Genomic DNA, 25,701 nt, shown 5'->3' on the forward strand with positions numbered 1-25,701 from the left:
CGCCCCACCAGTTCATCTGCCTCCATCCTCTTTTGTCACATCAGTCATGAATTTTTTTTGTGGTCTTTCTCTTTTCCTCGTGCCCAACAGCTCCATCTTCAATATCCTTTGTCCATTGTATCTGCACATGTCCAAACTGTCTCATGTCTTCAAACCGCTAAACCTGCACAGTCTCTCTGATGTCCCCGTTTCTAATCCTGTCCATCCTGGTCAATCGCAACAACAATCTCAGCATCCACAAATCTGCCTCCTTTTTTTTGTTTAAATCAGTGTCACTGTCTCCAAACCATCATAGCAGGTCTCACTACCACCTTGTAAACCTTCACCTGTCACAAATTACCCATGACGCTCACACTGTCCATTGCTTAGGATGACTGACCCCAGGTATTTAACTTGCTTCTTCACCTGTCCACTTGCCTCTCTTTCACACACTGGCTCTTACAGACTTTAATTCCTCTTCTATCTAGAGCATACTTGCACCTGCTTCCTACTCTTACTACAGAGCACAATGTCACCTGTGAGCATCCGAGTCCATGGAGACTCCTGCCTGCCCTCATCTGTCAACCTGCTCATCACCATCACAAACAAGAAGGGGCTCAGAGCTGATCCCTGATGTAATCTCACCACCACCTTGGACCCATCTGTCACGTCTAGCACATACCTCATCACTGTCTCACTGCCTCCTCATACATGCCCTACACCACACTCATATACAGCACTTGTCCGTCACTCCTGTCGTCCTCATACAATACCACCCTTCCTGACTTCAAGTGAGGAAGGGTGGCACTGTACATGCACTGAATGCACAGCATATTTCAGATTTTAGAGTACTAGAAAATTCTCCTCAATTGGACTCACCAGCATCTCCCATTGAGCTGAAAATACTCTCAGTGACAGTCATAATGGTGTCCGTTGCCTGGTCATAGCGCCCAATCGGTTCTCCCCTTGAGGTGTACTGACGAACGTGTTGCAGGAGATCTCCTAAAGCCTGGCTAACCACGCTGGCTGCTGCACTCACCTTTAACACAAGAGATTCATTGTTTATTATTCCACCAGGCAGCAAAAGGTTTAGCGCAATGTTGATCTAAACTAAACCAAACTAACCTGCTTGAGAAGTTCGCCATCTTCTGTGGCTGAAAGGCAGGCCTGGACGCAGCTTTCCACCGAGCGGTCGACAAGCTTTCCAGCTTCAATTAACTGCTCTTGGCAAACTGGAGAACTGATAGTTGGGCTTACCACCTACGTCAACATAAAGATGAAAAAGAATATATATAATTACCTCTTTTGTGTGAGAAATGTAACACAAAAACATTTTTTTTTTAAATAAAAAGGCCTCAAATCCAAACAGGAACCTGGAATAAATGAACCACTTTAACACTCTTTCATCATTAATTAAACAAAAAACCAAAGAACAGAGAAAACATAAATTTAAAAGGACTTCAGCATATGGCTGTCATCACGCTGATATGAACAGAGGTGAGGATTGGCTTTGTAAATGCAACTATTCAGATTAGGAGCCGGCAGGGCATTTAAACTAATTAGAGACATGTGGGCTGTACAATTACAGATGCACAAATATGATGAGGGCACAGGGTATTTATCAGTGCCTTAACGTATACTGATTTTTTTTCCCCCACTATAAAAATGGAAGTTTGCGCTGCAGAAAAAATGATAGGAGATTCTAATATTTGAGGAAATCATTTAGTTTTTATTAAATCTACAACACGGTTTTGTGATTATATCGCAAAGAGGAAACCAAATGCAGTCTTTCCCAAGTGTTTTTCTTGTAAAATTGTAAGTGTAATATTCACATCCAAGACAAAATAAACGCCAAGAAAATCCCCATTATTCAATCATCATTTCTAAAAAACAAGCATCATATTTAATGTATCTCATGGAAATACTGCTTGATGCGAGCCATTTAGTATAGCTTTGAAAACTTCTGTCTGAAAAGATTACAGGAAAAACAAAATAAAACCACAGGGCAATTTAAAAATGAATCCAGTACATAGTTTACACAACCAAGCACTGACACCGAGTACTGTCTGCAGCACATGTAGCTGAGTAGTATCACAACTGAGGAGATGATGGCATTGCTTAAGTTTTTGAAATAAACAATTAACCCATAATTTTCCATATTGTACACACAAAGAATTTTGTTGGATCTTCACTATAATATACACAATCTCTATCTGCTTGTTTATGAACTCTTCCTGCGTGATTAATAGTTAAGCCAAACTTAGTACACAGGTACATCTTTGGCCCTTAAGGGTTCAAATAGGGTGCAAATAATTACATCATCATGTTGCCCAACAACCACCAACCAATGAGCTGAAATGACCCATTTGCAACATTTATGTATCTGTAACATCTTATGAAAGCATTACATCCTTTTAATTTCTTGAAAATAATGTCTTGAATCCATAAATCGTCAACGTTATTTATATACCGAATCACATTGCCTGGCATCCACCTAACAATGTACTAGCGCAGGACCTGAGCATTGGAGGGGATCAACAAAAATGGTTTCATTACGATACTTTCTCGCTCCTTCTTATTATGTATATCAGTTTATAAACAGACCAAACAATACTGTTGCATGGGCATGTACTAGTATATTAAAATCTGATCCAGTAAAAGGACTAGGATGTTACAATCCCTGACAAAGCATTGCTTTAAATGGAGAAAATCTTGGGGGATGGGTGTCATGAGGAAAAGCAGCCCAGAAACTTTACCCGCCGCACACATTGTTGTGTGCCTCAAGTTTCGTTCTTTTACCCAAGCTAATCTGCCAGTTTTCCTTGGTTAGGTTTAGGGATTAGAGATCTGATCTTAGTAGCTAAAAATTGGAAAACTTGTACCTGGCAGACTCTCTTTGTAAATCATTCAACATTTCCATGTTTTTGTCTTTCCTTTGTTACTCATGTTATAAGCTCTTTTAGCTAGCAAACCCAAAGCTACTGTCATTCAGAACATCAAATCTGACCTTAATATCCAGCATCTGCTTGACTCAGTTAAGGACAGAGTTATGGGGAGTGGTCACCAAAAACATGCCAATTAGGTTGTTTTTTTAATGGATTAACTATATATGAACCTTATTATAAACATAATAAATGTAATCTTTTTCGCCAACACTTGCAGTCAAAGTAAATGACGCTTACAACTCACAACCTCCACTACTTTGTTGTATTAACTAAAAACAGGAAAGAAGTGGGAGTATTTATGTCTGTTGGTTTGGTCCAATATTAGTAATGCTGGATGTAAAATAAAACATTTTCTTCCATCGGCTGTGTGTGGGGAGAACACAGTGAAGAGTAAAGGAAAGACAAGTGATCTGTTTCACACACACACGCACACGCACACGCACACGCACACACAAAAAGACTGAAAAAGTTACTGATCCACATGTCTAAAGAAGAAGAGACAGACAAGAAGATATCATAATTAATACTATTTCCGATGTTCAGCTGATTCAGGTATATCCTACATTAATTCTCTTCAGGCTGTAAGGGGGCAATCAACTCCCCAGGCTGTCTTTTTCCCCCCCATTTGGCTCACATAGTTTTGATTATGGAGCGTGGACAGTTTAAGCTAAACGCAATGAATTGTTGTCAGTGTCACAGAGGGCCGATGGAGCAACGGAAAATATCTCTCAACCAGGAGTGAGATAGGAACTTCCGTGCTAAATCCCCTAACATTGAAGATCTATGTTTAGTTTATGGAATACATGCAGGAATATTAAAACAGCGGATGATATTTCAAAGTTGTATTCCTTAAAAGCCAGTACTGGTGTAGGCCCAAAAATGTAATATCGATCAAGTTTTTAAAAATATATGATTCATGCTTGTGACGACCGGTGAAGGAACAGAGCTCTTCACTTTCATTTCATATCACATCCAACAAAGCATATTCTTGTACCTTGGCACATGCCACCAGCTGAGAGGTGGACAGGGCACACTGTGTGGCTGCAGCAATGACCCGGTTCTGAAGGACGGTGTCCTCTGCAACCTGGGCCACATTCTTGGCCTTCAGCACCAACATGGCTGCTGCATTGGCCACTGCTTTCGCCAGATTCATCAGGACATCCTGTAAAGCAACAAACATAGAAAAAAAACTTGGAAATCCACCTCATTAGCAACATTATGTACCTGTACATATATAACATTTGATATAATAGCCATAAACAAATGGAAGAAATTGCAGCAGCAGCATCTTACAGTAGAAATGAACATTTAAACCAACACTATTGTGAAGCAAAAATCAGCGCAGGATTGTCTGCAGTTATATGCAACTAAATAAATCTCATCAAAGCTTCTGCCTCAATAATCCAATTAAACACACATACGCATTTAGCCACTCCACATCTGTTCAACTCATTAACTGAATTGTTGTAAAATGCAAAACAAGCAAAAAATGGAATGTGTTTAGGAAGGCAGGCTAAAGAAGAGCTTCATTGTATCTAGATTAAAAGCTAGAAAATCCTTCAACTCAAACCGAAAACATGGTCAAAATATGGAACAATATTTTGGTCTTTTTCCCCTGGATACAAGGCGATTTTGATTAAGTGAGTGGCAGTTCCAGAGCATTGACTTTTCTCTGAATGCAGTGAGGTGATAAATGGCTGCAGTCTCACCTGAAACCTCTCGTCTGTCTCGTTCTCTCCAATCTGGCGCAGGAGGTCTCCGCTGGCCTGACCAATGCTGCCTGCTGCTGTCAGCACAGTCTGTCTTGGCTGCAGAAAACACACAGGATGTGAAACTGTATTTAAACACCCGGCAGCATTTTATATCTTGATTTGTGTGTTGTGTGCGTTGGATCAGTAGCATCTAAACTCAAATCTACAATTCACCTTTCCAACTATCCGCATGCACAGCGATGCACACCTGTGTAAAGCTTAATGGTTTTCAGTTAAACACTGTACAGTACATAGATTATTTTTTTCAAACAAATTAACAACACATCCTTACATTAAAGTCCTTCAAACTAACTCCAAACTACGTGCCGATCAGCTCGGCTTCAATATCCCGTCTTTATTCAGATTCACCATAACAATTTAGTTAGTTAAAGCTGTCAAGCAGTGGAAGATGGTAATATAATTAGGTTAGTTCAGGACCAAGAGAGAAAATAGATTATTCAGAGACGATCCATTGTCTCATGGTAGAGCTGCTCTGTGACCAATTTGATTAGCGTTTTTTAGGTTGCCCATTTGGACTGAAGAAAAAGCTCCACAGGCACATACACACAAAATCTGGCATTTAATGGAGTACAAATGGTGAAAAGTTTGCTTGATGCTTGGAATCCAGAGTGAGGACTCATTTTCACACATTCTCCATTTTTTATGCCTCTATCAATGTGGCTACCCCTCCTCCTCCCCCTCCTCCTCCCTCTGGTCTCAACACAGTGTGCAAATTTGGTCCTCCCTTCATACTTTAGCTTCTATTCTAATACCTCCTTTATGTCCAGACCTTATTTGACTTTAAACCGACAACCAAAGCTGACCTTCCACATATTACATATGCAGTAGACAATATTAATGCATACACAATGCTCCTTTTTAGCTTAGTAGCCATCGGTTTTGCCGCAGTAATAGATATGGCACTAAAATGTAAAGTAAACCTAAATACTGAAAGAGCTTAAATTGGTTTATTTTTATATTCTTAGAGTTTGGGGTGCTTTCGCTCACCTCTCCAGAGGCCGGCTCCACAGCCTTCAGCAGGTCAGATACGGTCCCTGCAAGTGTCCTGGCGGCCTTCATCAGGTCGTTGCCTCCTCCTACGTCGTCCTCCATGAGTGCAGCCAACAGCTTCACACCCTTTGACATTTCAGTCAGGTTGGAGGATATGGTGGTGATGGCGCAGCCCACTGCTGTGTAGTCTGTGTCGGTAGGATCGGCTAATTATGATTAAGAATGAACAGAAGAGAGGAGATCAGGAAAATATACAGTCTCAGAGAAGTGATTATAATAAAGGTACCCCAAAACGAAAGATTCACAGAGTCAGTCAGCTAACTATCAAAAGTATTTGCCTTTAACCAAGATTACAGACTTTGCATAATCACATAAGTCTATTTCAGCTGAGAGAAATAAGCACAAAAAAAAAAAAAACAACCCTAAAAAATAGTGAAGAAATTGGGAACAATTCCCAAGAGCATTAAGCTGAAAAAAACCACACCAATAAATGATTTTCAACATGAAGTGGCAAGACTGGCACAAAGCCAGCCGACACCTTCAGCAGCGCACAGTCTCCAAACCACAGCAGGATATGAGAGAGCTATTAGACTTTATACAGGTTCTACAATGATGATAATGAACACCAGAGTGATGGAAAATGTCTCCTTTAAAGTCACTAATTGGCCAAATAATTTTAACTGCAAGAAAATAGCGCCGCTAACACTGCCTCGTAAAAGTGTGAGCACCACTACTTTACAGGCCTTATGTAGAATTCCCAAAATACCTAATTGTGTTTATTTTAAATAAATGTCAGCACTGAACAGTGTATGCCAGAGACACGCTCTACTATTAAGACTGAAATGAATTATATTTTTTCCTATAAGCTAGACTAAATCCACGCTTTCTTAGTGGACAAACTGATTCATGTTCTGAAGACGAAATTAATAAAGAAAAGCATTATCAGATTGTGCTGACTCCTGCCAGAGCCACTGACCAGCCGTGAGGTTGACAACAGAGGCTGTTCCTGCAGTGATGGCGTCGACTTGGGAGTGGATCTCGTGTTTTGACTCATCCATCTTGTTTTGGATCCACACCTTAGATGCCTAAACAGAGACCACAAATCATCACTGACACATGTAAAAATACTACAAACATGATTTTCAATAACACATCTCATAGACATATTACTACTATTACAATATCAGCATATATATTAGAGTTCAAGTGCAATGCAGGGTACCATGTCTTGTCCCAGTGGTGGAAGGTTGTCCACCTCCCCCAGGTCTATCTGGGCTTTCTGCACAGCTTGCATGCTGGTGTTGATGGTTCCCATCAGAGCTTGTTGTGCTGAGCTCTGCACATAAAGATAAAAACATGTCACCTTACACTGCGAATATTAGACTGATTCTTAAATTCACTAGTTAATGTGTGCAGCAGCATCGCTACAACCACCTCTTACACGTGCGGCTTTAACAGGGAAGAAAACTTTACAGGCATCATTACCAGTGGTGGCATGTGTCCACGGTGCATCTGACCCATTGTGATCTGCTGCTGAGGGGATGGCATGGTACCCATGCTAAGTGATTCTGCGCCGATTGAGCCAGAGCGGATCACCCCTGGCAGCGCCACAGAGCCGTGCTCCACCCGGCCCATACGGTTAAACTGCTGCTGAAGGATGGTGGACCTGCAAATATGATGCATGTAAAACATTAGTCTTCTCATACGTGCATTTGTGACTGTGCACAAAGCAGAAAGATACTGAAAAGTCTTTGCAATGTGTACATCTGGCAGACAAAGGTTTGTTTTGTTTTTCTGCAGATAAGGCCTTCCAGAGTTTGGCTTACTATGTCTTTGTAATATTAAAGACGATTGCCTACAGCCAGTGAACAAGTCTGGATAAAAGCGGGCGAAGGAGGAGAAAAAAAATACAATAACAATTGCAACAAATACTCTCTCGGTTGAAAACAGGAAAGCAATATCAACTGAGGCATGAAAGGAAAAGGACTTCAGTTACACGCCGAGAGTCCACTGTGGCTCGGTGAGCTAATATACATCTAATAAGGAAATGTTCAGACAGAGCCTTTGCCTGTCCGGTGCAGCAAAATTTCCTCACATAATGATTATATTTCAGGATAAGGAAGTGAGGTTCTGCGAGATGGATGTCTGAGCTGTGGTCACAGGCGGCAGAGAGACGGAAATAAAGAAAGACTTAATCTTGTGCTTTGTTCAAATAATATGAGAACGCCTTATACCGTGCTATTGTGCTCACAGTCAAAGCATCATCATACGACCGTTTATACTCAACATATATTTGAATACAACTGGGCTTAAATAAAGACTGCTGATTTATGCTAAACAGAGGCTACATTGCCACTTTTGTTCAGCAGGAATGCACATACTTTTTCGGGGATACAGACTCCTCGAGCATTGTTGACTCCTCGTCACCTTCTAATCCAAAGCGATCCTTGCTTTGCTTCTGCAGGAAACAAAATAACAGAACAAAAATTTGAGTGACACAGAATTGCACACTTGCACAGGTTCATGACAAATTAGGTCATTCAGAGTAGAATACAACTAAACCTTGAACACACCTGTGATGGATGGTATTCTAACCCCCAGAAAAAGGAGGGGACGACAGTTCTAATGCCTATAATAGTGATAGGTAATTGTGTTAACCATGGAACCTCAGCTGTTCACTCTAAGCTTTATTACCAGCTCCTGCTGTATACCGGTGCCACATGAGCCTTTCCACATGTGCTTCTTTTTTATTTAAATGGAGCTGTATGACACAGTGGCTGGGCTGTGTCTAGTATCAACAGATATGAGAATTCATTTGTCACAGGAAGATATTGATTCGCGAGGATTCATCAGCATCTCCAGAGATAAATGTCTCACCTTTTTGAGAATGATGTCGATGTAACCGGCAATGAGCTGGGAGATCTGTTCCCCTTCAGTGGTCTGTACAGAGTAGTAGCTCTCTTGGTACTCCCCAAAGTCCTACACACACACACACACACACACACACACTTCATTGTGGATTGTAAGGAAAGTAACCACTGCAGAGTGCGCTGTGCAGGCTAAGGATTTACTGCAAGGATTAGAACACTGGTTGACATCAAAAAGCTGCAACATACAGAGAATTGGATTAAACCAACAGCAATCTTGGGGTAGACGTTTTACAGGACACTGAAGATTTCTTTCAGCGGAGCATTGCAAAGGTTACTTCCACATGTATTGTTTAAAAAAAGGACTAAGTAAAATAAAGAGTTCTTTACACTCGCGCACTTAAAATGCTAAACCTTTCCACCATGACATCTTCCGAAAGCTGCAAATCAAACCTGAAATCACAGCGTCACGAAAAACACGCGGACTAAACGGCAGAGCACTCTGCCGAATTAACAGCAGGAAAGAGGCTGGGTTAATTTAATTAAGATGTTGCGTCTTCCAGACCTGCAAGATTAAACCCATGTTGCTGACACAAAGAAGGGATTTTGACACTGACAAAAAAAAAGAAAAAAGTCTGTTCAATATCTGAAGTGCACCAGGGCCAAAAAAAGCCATGCAGGCTGAGCGTAACAGTGATTGTTTGCACCGCAGGAATCGTTGGGTTTACCGTGAGCCTGTCACTCTTATTTAGCATTAGCGACAAGATGCTCAGTGCAAACAGAATGAATAAAAGATAAAACACACCCCCCAACAGAGCCAGCATATCATGAAGTATTCAGAGCTCCTGCTTTCTGTAATAAATGTGCTACAAGTCTTAGGCTTAAAGGTAGAAAATGTGGCTCTTACCAAGGTGAAGCTCTTGGGTGATGCTGCCCACCTCTTCACAGTGGTAAGTGGCCACTCTTGAACTACATCTTTGGTCTTCTCATCCACTCTCATCACAGACTCTTTTGTGATACCCAAAAGCCGCGGCACCAGTTTATTCTTGCTCTTCATCTTTTCCTGCAAAAACAAATTTGAACCATGTAAACTTTACAACACTGTCAAAAACCACAAAATATAACTGAGGGTATAAAGTGCGATCAGAGACATTTGAAGCACAGGGCAGATTAACAAGTTAAGCAAATCATGTAAATTTATCTTCCTCTCAGCACAAAGGTCTAATTTTTCTGTCACAATGATATGTCAAGATGGGTACTTATCTGTTCAACCAGTGGGGGGGGAAACGTTAACTTTTCCCAGTTAGCAATTAAAATGTTGCATCTTAAATCTTGTCTTTATCTGCCTGTCAACATCTTTCAACCTCCTGCTAGATCTCCTGTATTCACTAAACCTTTAATGTTATACTTAAGTTGCTTCCTAAGCCATGAAGCATTTCCCCCCCCTTTTTTTCTCTTCGATGGAAAGAGCAAACATTTGTTCGGGAGCTGCAGTTAGAGAAGAGACACAAAGTGATGGACTGTGACACGAGGGGCAAAGAGGTAAATTGTGCAAAAATCCTGAGGGGCCTGTAAACTCACTGGGGCCTCTGCAGGTTATAGGTAGTGATGTGCGATATCACTGATTTCCTTTCCGATCCGATACCAAGTAAAATTCAGGGTGGTATCGGTGATACTGATCCGATACCGATACTCTGTACAAAAACTTAATGTTTCATTGTATTGCATAATGCAATATATAATTGTATTATGTAATTGTAATAATAACATAACCATATTGCTTCATAATGATTAGAGGACAACTTGTTTTTATTGCTTAATAATGCAGAATAATCATATAGAAATAAAAAAACAACAACAACCCTGAAGTTGTGAGCTATTTGAGCATGTTGCCTGCCTGCAGCACTATGAACTCCGCGAGAGACGTCTGTCTCCCCCTAGCAGCACCTGCCCCTCTCCTCTTCAGTTCGCCTCAACATAAGCTCATCATATTCTGTGATATGATTTACTCTGAGGTGTTTGACAAGGTCAGTGGTGTTGCCACAACACCTCACTGTCTTGCCACATATATCACAAACCGCGTCTTGGCTGTTTGTGGAGGTAAAATACATCCACACATGACTCTGTTTGCGCTCAGCCATTGTTGTGAGTGTGCACCCTAGGGGCTGCGACACATTTATACAGCCGTATTTCGCACATGACTATGAAAGGCGTAAGAGGAAGTAGTTCCTTCCAAATTAGACAATCCGAATGATATAGTTTCTTTCTACTGCGTTCATTTTAATGGAAAACTACAAATTTACCCCACAGTACTAAAATATCGATATTATAATATGAGAATCGATTCTAGAACATAAATTGCTGGTATCGGAAGAATCGATATTTCAGTATCGATCCGCACATCACTAGTTATAGGTTAGAGACTATCGGCGGATTTTTTTTCCCCCCCCACGGTTGTTTTTAAAATGTTTCTGCTCCGTAAAATTAACCTTAGTGATGACAGACAACAAAAGGTGAGCAGATATAATGGCTATCTATATTTTTATGTATAGAATAAAGGAATACACAAGCCACTCGCTAAAAGCTATTGAACCAATACAACACAGTAAGGCTGTTCAATATAACAATATATATCAGATGACGATATAAAAACGTTTGTTTCGTGGTGTCGCAAAATGAACTGTTTACAGCAACATTTTTTCATCGTTTTGATGGTCACTGTAGTGGCTATATTAATTTCTTAAAGTTCTCTCTTTCTCTTATATTTAATATAACCACACAAGCGCCTGTTTTTATGCGTTTTGGTTAGCAACAAGGACGGTAAAACCACCGCGTGTCCGCTTGTTTATGTTCCACATAGACCTTTCACAATGAAGCTCAATATCCTGTTGAGACTTTTCAAAATAAACTGAATCACGTGAAAGAGCAGATTATTTACGGATGAGAAGTAAAAAAAAAAACAAAAAACCTCACAAAGAAAACGGCCGTTACAACTTATGTCTAAAAATGTATAGTTTCATGCATGTGTTAAAGCACTCGACTGCAGCTACATGACACGCAGCTGGAAACACTTCCCGCAAGTCGAGCTGTCCGAGATTCACAGAATTTACAGAAAATGTTACATTTTTGTGATTTATATCGTTATCGGGATGATAGAATTCTTACATCGGGATATGAGATTTTGGTCATATCGCACAGCCCTACAACACAGTGTTTTTTTGTTTTTCCTTTTCAAAAAACAAAAAAAAACAAGATACATTTTTGCTCTTTATCCTTTTGTGATGAAAGCTATTAATGAAAAGCGCAAGTGACTTGTCCCAGTAATACCAGGAAATATCCAATTTTCTACTAGAGCGCAGCGAAGCTGACAGGAACAAATGATGCAAATGGAGATTTCCATTGCAGGATGTCCTCTTTGTGACTAATTACGTGGGGGGAAAAGTCACTCTGATACTCTTGTCAGAACAGTTTTATAGGTACTGCATTTGGAAGTCTGCAAATTGCTCCCATCAGCTCGTATCTGTTGGCAGCTGGACTTCTTCAAGAGATTCAGTATCGCTGGTTTACCTGTGCAATGTCTCCTTGTATATCTCATTCACTCCACTTCCTCCCTACTCACTCTGAAATAATCTTAGTGCCACACTCGGCTGCACAGACAACATTTGGTTTCCTTCCAGGAACACACTGAACTCCCTGCAGAGGAGGTGCTGCCAGTGTGTGTTTGTATGTGTGTTAGCGAGAGAGGTGTGCAAGGGGAAAATGCATGGCAAACAAATCACAAAAGGGTTCTTGCTTTTGCACGCAGCGCATTCTTTTATCTTGAAATTTTGGTTTTTTGCAACAGGTACTCTGCTTAGTTTAAGGTGACATAACAAGCTGCGAGAGTTCAAATAGGAGCAGACAGTTTATACAAGCGGAGTCCACCATCAGCCTCTTTATCCAGTTAGCACCAAACCCAGAGGACAGATTTCATGCTGTGAAGATAAAAGGCTCCGACTACAGTTCGGATAATTCCAAAATCTGCTTCCTATTACAATAAATAAAAAAATAAAAAGGCAAGTAGAGAACTTGAGGCTATATTTTTACTTTTTGAAGGAATAAAATAGGGCATTGGTACTTCAAACATTTGGTAAAAGGACAAATGGATGATTTTAAAAACTTACCTTGACGAGGAAGAAGGAGACGCCGTATGTCCGCAGAGACCGCGCCAATTTGACATACTTTACTTTTGCCTCAATCTCGGTCATCTCGCCACAGTTCTTGTGCTCCTGCAGGTCAGATTTTTCATGTATTGATTTTCAGAACACTGAAAATCCCCCCGTTTCACGCTTGTGCACCAATGTGTACATTTATCAAAAGGGACAACACGAACACACCTGGAATATTTTCTTTTCAGCTCCTCTCTGCTTTATGTACTCTTTGGGTAGAAACTCTTTCAGGCTAGAAAAGAAAGGGAAAAATAAGAAGCTGAAACTCATGAAAAAAGTCTGAACTCTCCTTTTGTTGTTTCCTTTTCTGTTTATTTCTGACAAAAAGAAAAAAAAAACCCTAATATTTTACAAGTTTTTCCACAGACGTCATGACACAGATGCTTACTCCAAGAATCCGGGTTTGTGTTTATGCTCTATGTGAGGTCCAAACTGGATCTGGGCCTGAATCCCTCCAAACTCGCAGGCCTTATCAAACGAGACCGGGTGGGAACCGTTCAGGATATCATCTCGAGCCTAAAAGACAAATTAAAACGGTCAGTAATTAACTGTAGACATCAAGTTTATGACTTTATTTTCCACTGTATCTGTTTTCTAGACTTGCATAATTCTTAATTGATCAAAAAAAGCCAGCCGTGTGCACATTTTGTAGCTGCTTGTCACCATTAGGAGACAAGAGAAAAATGGATTTTACTGCATATCGTCTGCTCACATCCTGTTTTACTCAGGAGAGGAGAGACACTCTTATCCGAGTGTCTGTTTTTGACACTGGCAAACTGCTGCTTCAACAGTCATGAACTGCTGAAATGAAAAATGAGAGGAAGACATATTTAAAAGTAAGTTCCAGACCTGTACGTAAAGCAGGTTGAGTTGAACTGGGTCTCTGGAGTCTACATTCTGGTCAGAGTAGAAGAACTTGCGTCTCAGGAGAAGAGTCTCGTTCTCGTCCACTCCCTGCTCCCTGAATGTTCTGCTATGGTCCAGCCAGTTCACTAAAAAAATTAAAAAATAACAAGTTCATAGAAATCTCTTGTTAAAGAGGCATAGGTCTATTATCTTTATTTAATGTTCACCATATACAATAGCAAGTTTGTTTTGTGTGTGTGGTTTATTTATTAAATTTTTTTTACAAGTATTTGTTTTTGATAAACACCAAATTGCATCTTCACATTCGTGGCTGGAAAAAGCAAATGTAAATACATTTTGCCCAATTAAGAAAAAAAAGGGCCACCTGTCATCGCTGTAGCAAATTTCCTCATTTGTGGCACGTGGCCCTTTTTTATAACTCAACTGTTTAAATTGTGCGAAAGCATAAAAGTTCTGCAGTGTTAGGGGCGTGGCTGCTTTAAGTGGCAGGTGGGTGCTGAAACAGGCAGCTGCTGTCTGCTACGCTGTAGCTAAACTCATAACAGTGTTTGCAGTGCTGGAGGCTCACTTTGCAGTTAACTGTACTACAAGCCAGTTTAACTATTTACCTATATGTTACTTAGCACTAATAAACAGGTATCTGTGGCTATGGATCCACCTTGCCACCCAGGTTTGGTAGGGCTGCATATTCCTCCAAATACCGTAACTTTTGGCTTCTGAAAGCTAAGACGGCTAAAATGCTAAATTGAGGTTTAAAGATGGGACTTCAAACCTGCTGTTCATGGTGGCTCCATCTTTGTTTTATATACATTATAAGCTTATGGGACAACAAATGCTGCAAAGTGAATTTATGGACATTTATTTGGATTTGACATCAACTATAATTACCATAAATTAAACAGACTATGGTCCCAACCAGACTAATCTACATCCCCTTATTCTTGAAATACAAGCAAGTCCATCTTTCCTGTCTCTATTCAGTCCTTCCCAGGTGAGGCTCACCTTTATTACAGAGTAAGGCTTTAATCTTCTGCTATATGTGAGGGAGTAAAAAGGGAAGGAAGCAGTGATTTTGCACACAGGCACAGAATAACAGCTGCATTCCTATCTTGGATGCAATATAGGCAGGAAGTGAGATGTTTTGACCTGGGATCAGGAGTTTAGATTTAGTACTCCCACATTCCAGTGAAAGCTGGTAGATATCGCAGAGAGCTGTGAACGTGGGCTACTAAACTGCCGCTTTCCATATATAACATGTTTCTGGTAAAAGACTTCACTTTAAAAAAAATAAAAAAAATAGGGAAAACTTGTGTTTTCATTTTCTTTCTTGAACTCACAGTCATCGTCTGTGTGAAGCTTGGCTTTCAGCTTTTCCATCTTCCTCTCGTCTCGCAAAAGTGTTCTGTCTTTCTTCAGGGTACCCATGCCATCCTCCTTCTTCTCCTCCACCGTCTCCTGGATCAGAGAGTATTCCTCGTAGTTTGTAATGCCTGGGGAAAGAAAGGATTCCCATCAGAGATAGGAGGAAAAGGATTTCACATGGAAAGATTATTCTTTTCTTGTGTGTGTGTCCATAAAGGTTCAGCACAGATTCAACAGATTTGTAACACAGAGAGGATTGGCAGCACAAGAAAACAAAGATATGATGTACCTATTCTACTGCATATAGTCACAAGCAGCTCTCCCACTGTTTTGGAGTCGTCCACCATGATAGTTTTGACAGCCCCATCCAGCATTTTAATTTTCTGTGGTCTTTGCTTCTTCTTGTATTCAAGAATATCCTGGTTGAAAACAAAAAAGGTAGAGAGAGGGGGAAAATGTGAGTAAAATGAAGAAAGAAGAATGAAGGGAGAGAGAGAGAGTCAAAGTAACTACTTAGAAAAAGATCACAAGCATCCAGGTTGCGTAGAGAGAGGGGAGAATAAAGGCCAGAAAACCGTATTTAACAGCTGCCTATCACAGCCTGCTGCTCCCCTCCAATCTCAACAATGAGACGAGATTTGGTTCAGAATAATTGGTCACAGTCATGCCTTCTACCTGGGTTGCCTTTGGTAGATTTAAAGAGGAGAAACCATTTAGAGCTGCAAAACCACAAGCACAAATGTACCGAGGGGCTGTGATATGCAGTTAAATAGAACACCAGAGTGTATCAGGCCTTTGGCAGTGAGAATCAGAGCCTCTGAAACAAGCTGGCAAGCGATCTAAAGCTGGCTATAGCACTTCTTTAAGGATCGCTTTTAAAATCTTCTTTCGATGTTCTCAGTGTCTTGGTTCCCAGTTTTAGCTTATGCTTTTATTTTCTCGGGGTGCTTCTTTGTTTTGTCTTCCTGTGCATGATGTGTGTCTGAATGAGATTTTTGGCAGCTGTTTCAATTTCTCTTTAGTGAATTTATGTCGATCGAAAATGTTTTTGTTTTGTTTTTTTTAAATCAGATAAAATGTTTAAATACACTCAAACAATGAAGCATTTTGCTGATATATTCAACACTGCAAGGCTTTAACTCCCACTCCCAGTCTTAATGCCAGGTAACAGAAGTATTGTTAGCAGAGGCGGGAAGTAACAAAATATCAAGACTTTGAAATTGTATTTAAGTAGAATTATTTTGTCCTTCCTACATTATAAAACAAGTACCTCTAACTTTGTACTTCTTATATTTTGAAAACAGGCTTGTTACATTACATTAGGTAACATCTGAGGGGAGATATTTCCTGCCATTACACACATTTAAACAAAACTAGACAATATACTGGTGGATCAATCGATGGTTACACACTTAAAGGGGAGGGTGAAAAAGACAAAAAACAGGAAGAAAAAATACATAAAAAATACACAAAATGATATGACTTATTGTACTACACTCAGGGGTTATGGTCGCAATACTTCTGATTCTAACTAGCACTGCAGAAGAGGAGTGCGCATGAAGGGAGTAAACTCTTTTTCTTTTAAGTGACGGGTAATTTCAGATTTCTGGCAGCTCACCAAATATCAGCAAACACACAAAGTGCTGGTCTGTAGTTTGTCACACAGTGTGTCTGCTAACTAAATGTTCAGCTGCCGTATTTCCCAGGAAGGGAAAAGAATGAGCTCTAACTTTACAAAGAGATGGAAAGATATAAAGCCGGACAGCAGAGGGAGAAGGCAGCTACTCCAGGACATTTGATAATGTGGAAATTTAAAGCCTTTTAAACACATATGGGATTTATAGAATAATCTTGCTTTTTTCATATTGTGAAATATTCTGCAAATCAAATTAAAGTGCAAAGGTTTCACTGATCTGTTTGCAGTAATGCACCATGTTGGATTGGTGCAGCAAAGCTGTGCTGTTCATAGTCAATGTTATGTTCCATTGAGGGTAAATTATATTTAAGTTGATGATGCTGATTAGATTCACTCACTAAATTCCACCTTTATGGGAAATCAGCCATGATAACTCATATAATATCTGCGTATATTTGCTCAGGTGTGGTGGCAAAGTCACTCATCTATAATGCAGGCAAAGGCAAAGAGAGTTTTTCTCCGCTTCAGTTCTACTTAACAGATGTTCAAGCTGAATAAATTCATTAGAATTCGAATTTAGGTTGAAATGAGATTCACATTCCTTTGTATTAATATTATTTTTTATATTAGTATGGTGTTATTATGGCAGGAAGTTCAGTTAGCCTTTTATTTATTTGAGTTAAACCAGTACTTCCAACTTTTACAACTGTATTTTTTTATTTTATTTTTTTTAAAACACAAGTATCTGTACCTCTACTTAAGTGAAGAGTGTTTGTAATTTTGCTACCTCCAATGATTAGAAAATGTGTGAGACGCTGGGACCACCAAGCATCAGTTTATGCTGTTTATGACACAGCGTTATTCACATGCGTGCGTGCGTGCGTGCGTGTGTATGTGTGTGTGTGCGTGTGCGTGTGTGTGCATGTGTCGCCCCCATGATGCCAGTTATCCATAATTCACGGTTACATTTATTTACCCCATTGCGGAGCATGTAGTAATCCAGCGTCCTTCCAGATTCCAACCAGATGCCTTTTCTGGGGTCTTCATCCGAAAGAAACAGGCCATAGTCTGAAGCTGTAGCAGTGAGAAGAAACAACTCTACTTTAGACATTAAAGAACTGAAAATGACTCCCTAGGCCAGGATCAGATTAAATGACATCAACTCTATAATGACCCCTCTATGACAGCATTCACCACATGTTCTGTAACAATGGTCATAAGAGCGCAAGGCAAGTCTGTAAACATGGAAAATCAAAAGAGGGATGATGACTTTGGTGCTGCTGAATGGAACAGATAAGTCAGACCTGCTACTTGTGTAAAATGGAAAGCTAGCATTGGGGTCATGGAAGTAATGGCAAAAATTTCAGATTCCATGGTTGCTTAATTCAGTGGTTCTTAAACTGTGAGACTAACTTTGCAGAGTAAAGAGCCAATGAAATTAATTTTAACACGAATGTGATTTATGTAAAGCAAATTAAACACGATTTAATTGTCATATTGACATTTCAATCGCTGGATGTCAACTTGAATCAGTGATTGATACACAAAAACAAGTTGTTGTGTTTTTTGGGGGGGGAGGGAGGGTCTGAAAGAAGGTTCATGTCTGAAGAAGTTTGAGACCCACTGACTTAATCAGAAGCAAAGCAGCCAAAATTGTGACATAATCTAATCCAAGCATTAGTTTATTGACTGCAATCCAATTTAAAGCAGTGTAAATGACATATAAACCTACCAAATGAGACTTTAACGTCTCTACATTTTGTAAATCAAATATTATCTAAGCCACATTTCCATCATATTGCTTTTTGCTGCAAAAGTCTTCACCACAGCCAGTAAAGTTTATACTTCTCTCTTTGTCTTTACAAAGAAAACCAAGTTTTTGCAACCAAGTAGAGTTAATTCTCACCCTGTCCAGTTTGAGCCTCTGGGACCCTCTCTCTGATGATCCTGCAGGCATCATAGACAGCTGTGGAGGGCTCAAACTGCATCGTCTTCACAACGTTGCATTGCCGCACGCAGATTTTCAGTGACAACGCCACCATCTTGCCAGGCGGTGCGGGCGAGCGCTGCAGCTACACCTGGCAAAAATCAAAGAGGTTGAGTTTATTAACAAGGCGCGAGTCTCAAATTTGAGCAGAGGGAAGAAACTCGTTGAACAGGATAAAAGAGCCAGATGGTGAAGAAGAAGAATGCCCCTTCAGTTGTTTTGGAGGGGAGGGTCTCTGAAACACAAATCTCTCTATGCTGTTTTTATATTCTAATATTTCTAATATATCCAGTGTGGCACCACTGTGGTGCTTCATGCACGGGAAAATGCATAACCTAAGCTCTTGTAGTATATCACTCTTTCATAACACATACTTAAGGAAAACATCTCCTTGCACCATCATAAACAATGAAATTTTCATGCTTCATAAAACAAAAAGGAGCTAACAAATTTATCACTTTTTGAAAATGGCCCATCTGGTCCCTGCTGGGGACAAAGAAAAAGTCTCTTCTCTGTGAAAGATTTAAAACTAAAGCAGAAAAGCAGCAACAACAACAACTGGAAGCAGAGAGGCAGCTCTCTACAATTGTTTTCATACTAGGTGGGTAAAACCCGCTTAAGTCGTTGATGTTTCTTTGCCAATGGGGATGGGGGGGGGGGGGGGGGGGGGGGGGGAGCAGCAAGAAAAGCCTGCATGAAATTTCCTTCTTCAGAAAGGAAACAGAGCAATTTCCAACTTATCTAAGATAAAGTCAACATGAGTCCTACATTGTTGAAATAACAGAATGCTTGATGTTCTCTTGCAACACGCAAACCAACAGTGTAAGAAAACACACGCTGTCAATCATCTGTCCATTCTTTTTTTTTTTTTAAAAAGAAAAGAAAAGAAAGACAATACTGAGATGAAATAATGAAAGTCCTCTCACACACTGCTGCATTTTTATCTTAGATGCTATAAAAATGCTTGTTTTAACAATAGTTTTCAGCGTGTAACGTGCAATTTTAATCCATCTTAGACAGTTTTATGTCATTAGAAATGCACGAGGAGGAGGAGGATGCTCGTACACTTTCAGATTCAACACTGCTGCGATTCACAACTAAAACAGAGAAAAGGGAGAAAAGAGCCGTGACCTCGCTGACAGAGCACATCCTGTCTGTCACCAATGAGAACATAGGAATACCCTGTGGCACAGGAGAGTCAAAGGTCAGAGGTTAGCCTGAGCCATAGCTGAAGTACACAGGCAGCTTCCCCTCTGCTCCGCTGGCCTCTAACCCTGACTCAGACTCTCAAAATCTGGTTCCTATGTGAGATTAACTCGCACAAAGGATTGGAGCGTTCGTCTTGCACCATGTTGACATGTCACCGTGGTATTCTGAAGCCGGTAATAACACAGCCAGGCATTTTTCAGATATGCATCTCAAGTTGGGTAAAAAAAAAAAAAATCCATTATGTTAATATGTGTTGTGTCTCAGTTTAGCACTTGTTAAAATGTTCTATTAACAAACCATTTACGCAGACTTTCAAGCCTGTACATTCCTTATTGCTGTGTATTCCGTCTTAGTCAGTCAAGCCTTTTCCCAAACCTCCTGCTGATAGTTCCTGGAGCCAATCCAAACACTTCAACTGCTAACAACTGGCTCCTACTCAAAATATAAGAGTGTCAGATCATGACACTAGCAAAAACACCATCCTAAAATAGATATGAGCTGCTATTCTGGTGATCGCCCGCTAACCAACAATATGAAAACATCTGTCTTAAAAGACCAGTTATCAGCTATGAAAAAACCAACAAGGTGAGCTTGTGGGAACCCTGTCAGGGCTGAGGGTGATTTACACGTATATGAACAGATTTCTGGAATACTACAAATTCTGCATCGCTGCGTGAAGCATCAGCAGCATCTGTTTCAGAGTCACGGTCATGATTGTTTTGGGGTCTTTTTTTATATTCCCTTTATCTGCTAAGCTTACAGTGCTTTCTAGCTTTTTGCCAAGAAACAAACTTTACAGAATTTCAGAAATGTAATCATCAGCCATTAGTGGAGAAAGATGAACAGGAGGAAAAGATAAACATTAACCCCATTTCCAAAAAAGTTGGGAATGCTGCGATCACAATAATAATGGAACCAATGATTTGCTTATAATTTAACGACATTAGCTGGCAGCACTACTTTCTTCATATCATTCACTTCATATGTATTCAGTAAAGGTTTTCAGTGGATGAAATATCTGGAATCGCTCCAGTCCTTCAATTGAGCCAGCCCTCTTCTGCTTCCAAGGAGCCAGAGTTTCTTGCAACCTTTTAAAGTGCTCTTGAGCAATAGTTCAAAGTTTTTCTTTGGACATTTGCTACTTTTTCACACCAGTGATTGTAATTTTCTGAAGAATTTTTAAAATTCTTTTTATTTAAACAACATTCAAGCATTTCTGTAAAAAGGTTTGTAATATTACAAAAAAAACTGTGACAGGGGAAACACAAGTAGATTCAGCCAATCACTAACAATAAAGGAGGTATGGCACCACAAGCACAAAAATCCATTTTTGACTGCAACTTTATGCATTTTCCCTGTTTTGAACATTTAAACTGTAGCATAACACATCTTATTAGTGTCAACCATGCTGCTGAAATGTTATTCTGTGCAGTCTCCCATTTCAATACAGGTGGCAAACCTGGCGATGGATAAGCACAGTGAATGCACAGTAAAGCCACACACCGTTTGGGTCCCGAGTCAAATCGGAAACTAAAAAAAAAAAAAAAAAAAAAAAAAAAAACACCCACACAATCGGCTCACACAAAATCCTTTTAGCCTTAGCAGTAATATGAAAATTGGTTGTCACACAGCATGTTTTACTTATCCTCCTTTAAACCCTTTTGAGCTTCTGTAAGATGTGAATCCTCTGTGAATTATAATTCCATTTCACTGCACACAAACAACATATTCACGAGAGGAACCGATTTGTTTCCGTAAACAAACATGGCTAAAAACATCCCGAGCATGATAGCCGTCAAACATTTTACCTGCTAAAATCCAAATCATGCACGGTAAACCAAATGATGAGCTTGATTGAGAGCATGACACTCCCGATAAGGCCCATTACGCAAATATAAAGGTTCATCCTACATTAAGGCAAAGCAGCGTCTCTGTCGACGCCAGATTACCGGCAAAGCGTCCCATCGTGCATTTTCGCTTCTCTGAGATGAGAAAGGATTTGCCGAGATCAAATGTGATTGTAAAGCCCCCAAAACACTTGAGTACAGCCAACTCATTAAACCGCAACAAAATCCAATGAGGGAATACAGCTCCAGTGGGCATGCAGTACCAACTAACCTGCTCAGTAATCGTGTATGCACCTAAATTAAAGTGGGAACTCTCTTGATTTAGTTTTGAAAAAGAAAAAATGAATATTCAGACATAAAAAAAACCAACACAAATTCTAAGAGGAACATAAATGACATATAAAGACTTTACCTCATTAGGATATTAAACTAATCTGTAAATAAAACTAAATTTAAAAAATGCATAGCCTTCTTGAAGAAAAATATGAAGACAAAACCAAATCTTTTAAAACACCTGAGACTCGAGTCATGTGAGCAGCTAACATGAACCTGTAGCTGTTGACAAATCAAGTAGGAAATCCAATCAGTTATTGTAATTTGGAATGGATAGACTGGTGTTGTTAGCATGGCATTTAAAAACGTATTTTTTTTTTAATTTTGGTATATTGTTAGTCAGCCAGATGTTAATTAAAAACGAGTGTGGGAAAACATTCTAATATTACAACCCTTAATTTCCCAGATTTGGTAGTATATTAGCCAAAGCAGCAGGTAAAAGACCAATTAATTGATCAGTTTACAGGCAAAGAGAAAATCTATGGGTCTAAACATTTTTTATGGCAATAACCAAACAAAGAACTCAAAGACTTGCATCTCGAGTTTCACTTGATTCGATGAAGAGGAGTTTTGTTTTCGGTGACTACAGTAGTCAGCTATTTCATTCTTGGCATAATTTCGCTCCATTCTGGCGAATCCATCTGGAGGCAGGCCCGTCTGTTTGCCTGCACACTTTGATTACCTGCTCATCTGCTTTTATGTGGCTCTACAATTCATCCACCTGCATCAGGGTGTTGTCAGTTAGCAGCATTTTCTGTCTATTTTATACACCTGCCTCTCAAAGCTACACCTAAACATCAAAGCTAATTGCCACCAAACAGCAGAAGAGGAGTTAAAACCACCAGAATGTGAGGAAACGTTAGCGATTTTTAGGAAAGGAGGCCCCTCGAGCAGAGGAAAAGGTGCCGCTGCCCTCACACACCGAACCACCAGTACATGTAAGAGTAACACAGACAGAGAACGTATAAATCCTTAATCATTAATACACTGTAGACTCCCACACTCAACACAAAGCCTCCGTTCCCCTCCTGACTTTAAACCCACTGCACCAGTTACACCTACACTCCTTTGATGTACTGCAGGCTCACATAACGACGAATATTCAACAGGACCGCTTTGCTGTAAACAACATTTTTCATGTGACGTACACCAACCATAGCAGAAACTCATTCAGGGCCAGTTTAATCACAGTGCACTGGCCCTGAATGAGTAATAAGTGTGGATTTTCAGAGAAGTGTCACTAAACATGATGACTAATATACATTGTTCTATGTATATGTTCTATAAAAGTCCCCTTTATGACCACTCAGTACATTTCATGCATGGATTTTGGGATGTAATAATCTAAATTTAAAAACAGTTTGTTTTACTTCAATTTCTTAACCTTCACTAATTAGCACTACAATCAAAGAGCGTTTTTCACCAGAAAATTGCAGGTTATTACAGTCTATAGCCACGTGGTACAGTTTGGCCCTCTAATTGAATATGTGGGTGGAACATGTCTGCTGGTGTCATTACTTTTAGATCCTGCATAACTTGGCACCCTCATAGCTCAGAAAATTTAAGGAACTGTAAGAGCGTGCAGTTCAAAATCAAGCTATTACATTTTCCTAACCCTACCCAAATAATGTTCACATCAAAATGAAATCAAAACCTTAAATTGATCCCAGCAAAAGCGCAACCCCAAGTCATCCTAATACTTGGTTAAACATCCGCACCTTTCTGTTAAATGCTCTGCATTTCTGATAAGAAACAACTTGATCCAACGTTAGTTCATTTTAGTCTTGTGCTCTTACCCAACTAGAATTGTGGGTGGGTGGAAACTATCACCTCTATTATTGAGCAGAAGCTGGGGTAAATCCTGGTCAAACTGCCAATCCATCCACAGGATTAACACAGACAGGAAACAAACATCCATAATCAATTTAGAAAATAATTAAAACAAGCCAATATCTATATCTTTGGTTAGTGGAAGGAAAACAAGGAGAAAACCCAGCAATGTCCCAAATAATCCACAGGTTAAAATCCAGCATATTCGAGCTGTGATGCACCGACACGCCATACTTATTCTTGATTCTCTGTCCTATGATGAATGCCATCACAAAGAAAAACTAAAGTAAGGAAAAATTCTTTGCCAGCAACAATGAGCTCAGATTTCAAACAAGCGAGCCCTGAAGGTCTTCAGCATTTTATCTACGTATCATATTTACCCTGAATAAAGGTGACAATGTACATGTACCTGCCGCCAAAGACTATGTCCGAGAGGCCGACAGGGAAGTTAATACCCTTCAACAGAATTGCCATGAGCAAAAGGGAAGCGCCGTGAATGTGTTAGCTTAGACACGTCCCAGGTGCATCCCTCGATCTCCTGCCACCTGATCTAGACAATACGACTTCTATATCCTGTTTAAAGTACTGAAGAGTGAGGAATTACTCTAGGCTTGTAGTTACTTGCAGCACTGTGCGACAATTTGTAGTACTTATGCTTTACTCATGCATTTCTATTTTGGCCCGTTTTAGATTTGTGTTTCAAAACAATTCCCCCAAGAGCCACACCTCTTAAACTAATCATTCAGGTATCGTCCATCCCATTGCCAAAGGTGTAAAGATGTGTTCTGATGTTATCCGTCTCTTCTAAACAATGGTCTACCTCCATCTCTCATCACAAAAGCTTTGTCAACATGGAAAAAGTCCCCCATCTCAAAGTGCACTGATACATTTACTTAATGTTTGCATTCATGTGAGTTACGAAGCCTGCAGGCTGTGTAACCCAGTCTATTCCTAAGACAGCACTTTGACCTGGTACAATCTAACTTAAGGTAAGTATTCTGCCTGTGAGATAATACTGGCTTAAATACTAAAATAACAGAACACACCAAGTGTCTACACACAGTAAAGATGACAGATTACAGGATATGCTGTGTTGTAATGGAAGCTTTATTCGGTACGGTGTGCACCGATTCACCTGTGTCTATATTTTGGTAACTACCGGGTAATTCCAGCCGACAGGAGTCAGGGGTTTTGCCATACATCTGCCACTACACCTCTAGTAAATTAAGAAAACTACATCTCTATCAGAGAAACAAGATGTAGAGAGCCCTGATAATCGAATAGTGCATGCTTGTGTCTTCCCTGTATTTGCACAGACAAATAAATCCCACACATCTCAAATAGCGACTTACAGGTATCCCTAAACTCCAATATAAAAACTAACTGTATGTCACCACTTATTATAGCAAATCAACTGCATTGAATTGACTTTGTTGCCTATTGACTGTCCTAAATGAGCGCATTATCTCAACTCTGTGGACACACTCTATCAATAATAAAATGACCTGCCAAGACTGCTGCCCTTGCTTTGGGTTAAGGATTAGGCTGCACTGACCTCCACTGGAGCTAGTAAATGCACATCCAAGAGAACAAATGCTGACAGATGCCAAAGGATGGGAGCTGTCAGTATGGTTTGTGTTAAGCATTGTGTCATTTGAGTTAGAAACTCAGAGGCACAGGGTTTGACACACGCATCACACCAGTGGAGACAGACAGCTCACAGAGAACATGAAAGAGTAAAGGGAAAGCGTGTTACATTTTGTAACTGTGCACAAAGAATTTGATTTCATGTGTAGAGAACTCCAAGACAAAGAGCTCGTGAGATAAAAGGAAAATTAGAACGAGCGCTAGAACATGTAGCTACCGCTC

The 25,701-nt window shown here is 40.0% G+C and overlaps 1 protein-coding gene across 3 annotated transcripts in view; it reads right to left on the minus strand.

Annotated features, from left to right (window-relative positions):
• Positions 1-25,701, minus strand: part of LOC147338775 (talin-2) — a 103,922-nt gene that overhangs the window by 37,037 nt on the left and 41,184 nt on the right. For all 3 annotated transcript variants that reach the window (XM_086277172.1, XM_086277256.1, XM_086277335.1), the window contains exons 3-21: positions 18,533-18,704; positions 17,603-17,700; positions 15,280-15,409; positions 14,966-15,118; positions 13,611-13,753; positions 13,150-13,277; positions 12,930-12,993; positions 12,717-12,821; positions 9,461-9,616; positions 8,564-8,665; positions 8,068-8,144; positions 7,172-7,352; positions 6,909-7,022; positions 6,663-6,771; positions 5,684-5,892; positions 4,634-4,732; positions 3,919-4,086; positions 1,105-1,239; positions 859-1,018 (exon numbers count right to left, since the gene is read on the minus strand). In XM_086277172.1, the coding sequence (XP_086133298.1) occupies positions 859-1,018; positions 1,105-1,239; positions 3,919-4,086; positions 4,634-4,732; positions 5,684-5,892; positions 6,663-6,771; positions 6,909-7,022; positions 7,172-7,352; positions 8,068-8,144; positions 8,564-8,665; positions 9,461-9,616; positions 12,717-12,821; positions 12,930-12,993; positions 13,150-13,277; positions 13,611-13,753; positions 14,966-15,118; positions 15,280-15,409; positions 17,603-17,700; positions 18,533-18,668 (2,467 nt within the window). In that variant the 5' untranslated portion in view covers positions 18,669-18,704. The remainder of the gene's footprint in view (positions 1-858; positions 1,019-1,104; positions 1,240-3,918; positions 4,087-4,633; positions 4,733-5,683; positions 5,893-6,662; positions 6,772-6,908; positions 7,023-7,171; positions 7,353-8,067; positions 8,145-8,563; positions 8,666-9,460; positions 9,617-12,716; positions 12,822-12,929; positions 12,994-13,149; positions 13,278-13,610; positions 13,754-14,965; positions 15,119-15,279; positions 15,410-17,602; positions 17,701-18,532; positions 18,705-25,701) is intronic.

Source organism: Aulonocara sp. 'chitande type north' Nkhata Bay, linkage group LG1, assembly GCF_057382095.1.
Source record: "Aulonocara sp. 'chitande type north' Nkhata Bay isolate Kocher_YH1m ecotype deep benthic linkage group LG1, A_spYH_male_GT1.1, whole genome shotgun sequence".
In the NCBI taxonomy this organism is placed as follows: Eukaryota; Metazoa; Chordata; class Actinopteri; order Cichliformes; family Cichlidae; genus Aulonocara; species Aulonocara sp. 'chitande type north' Nkhata Bay.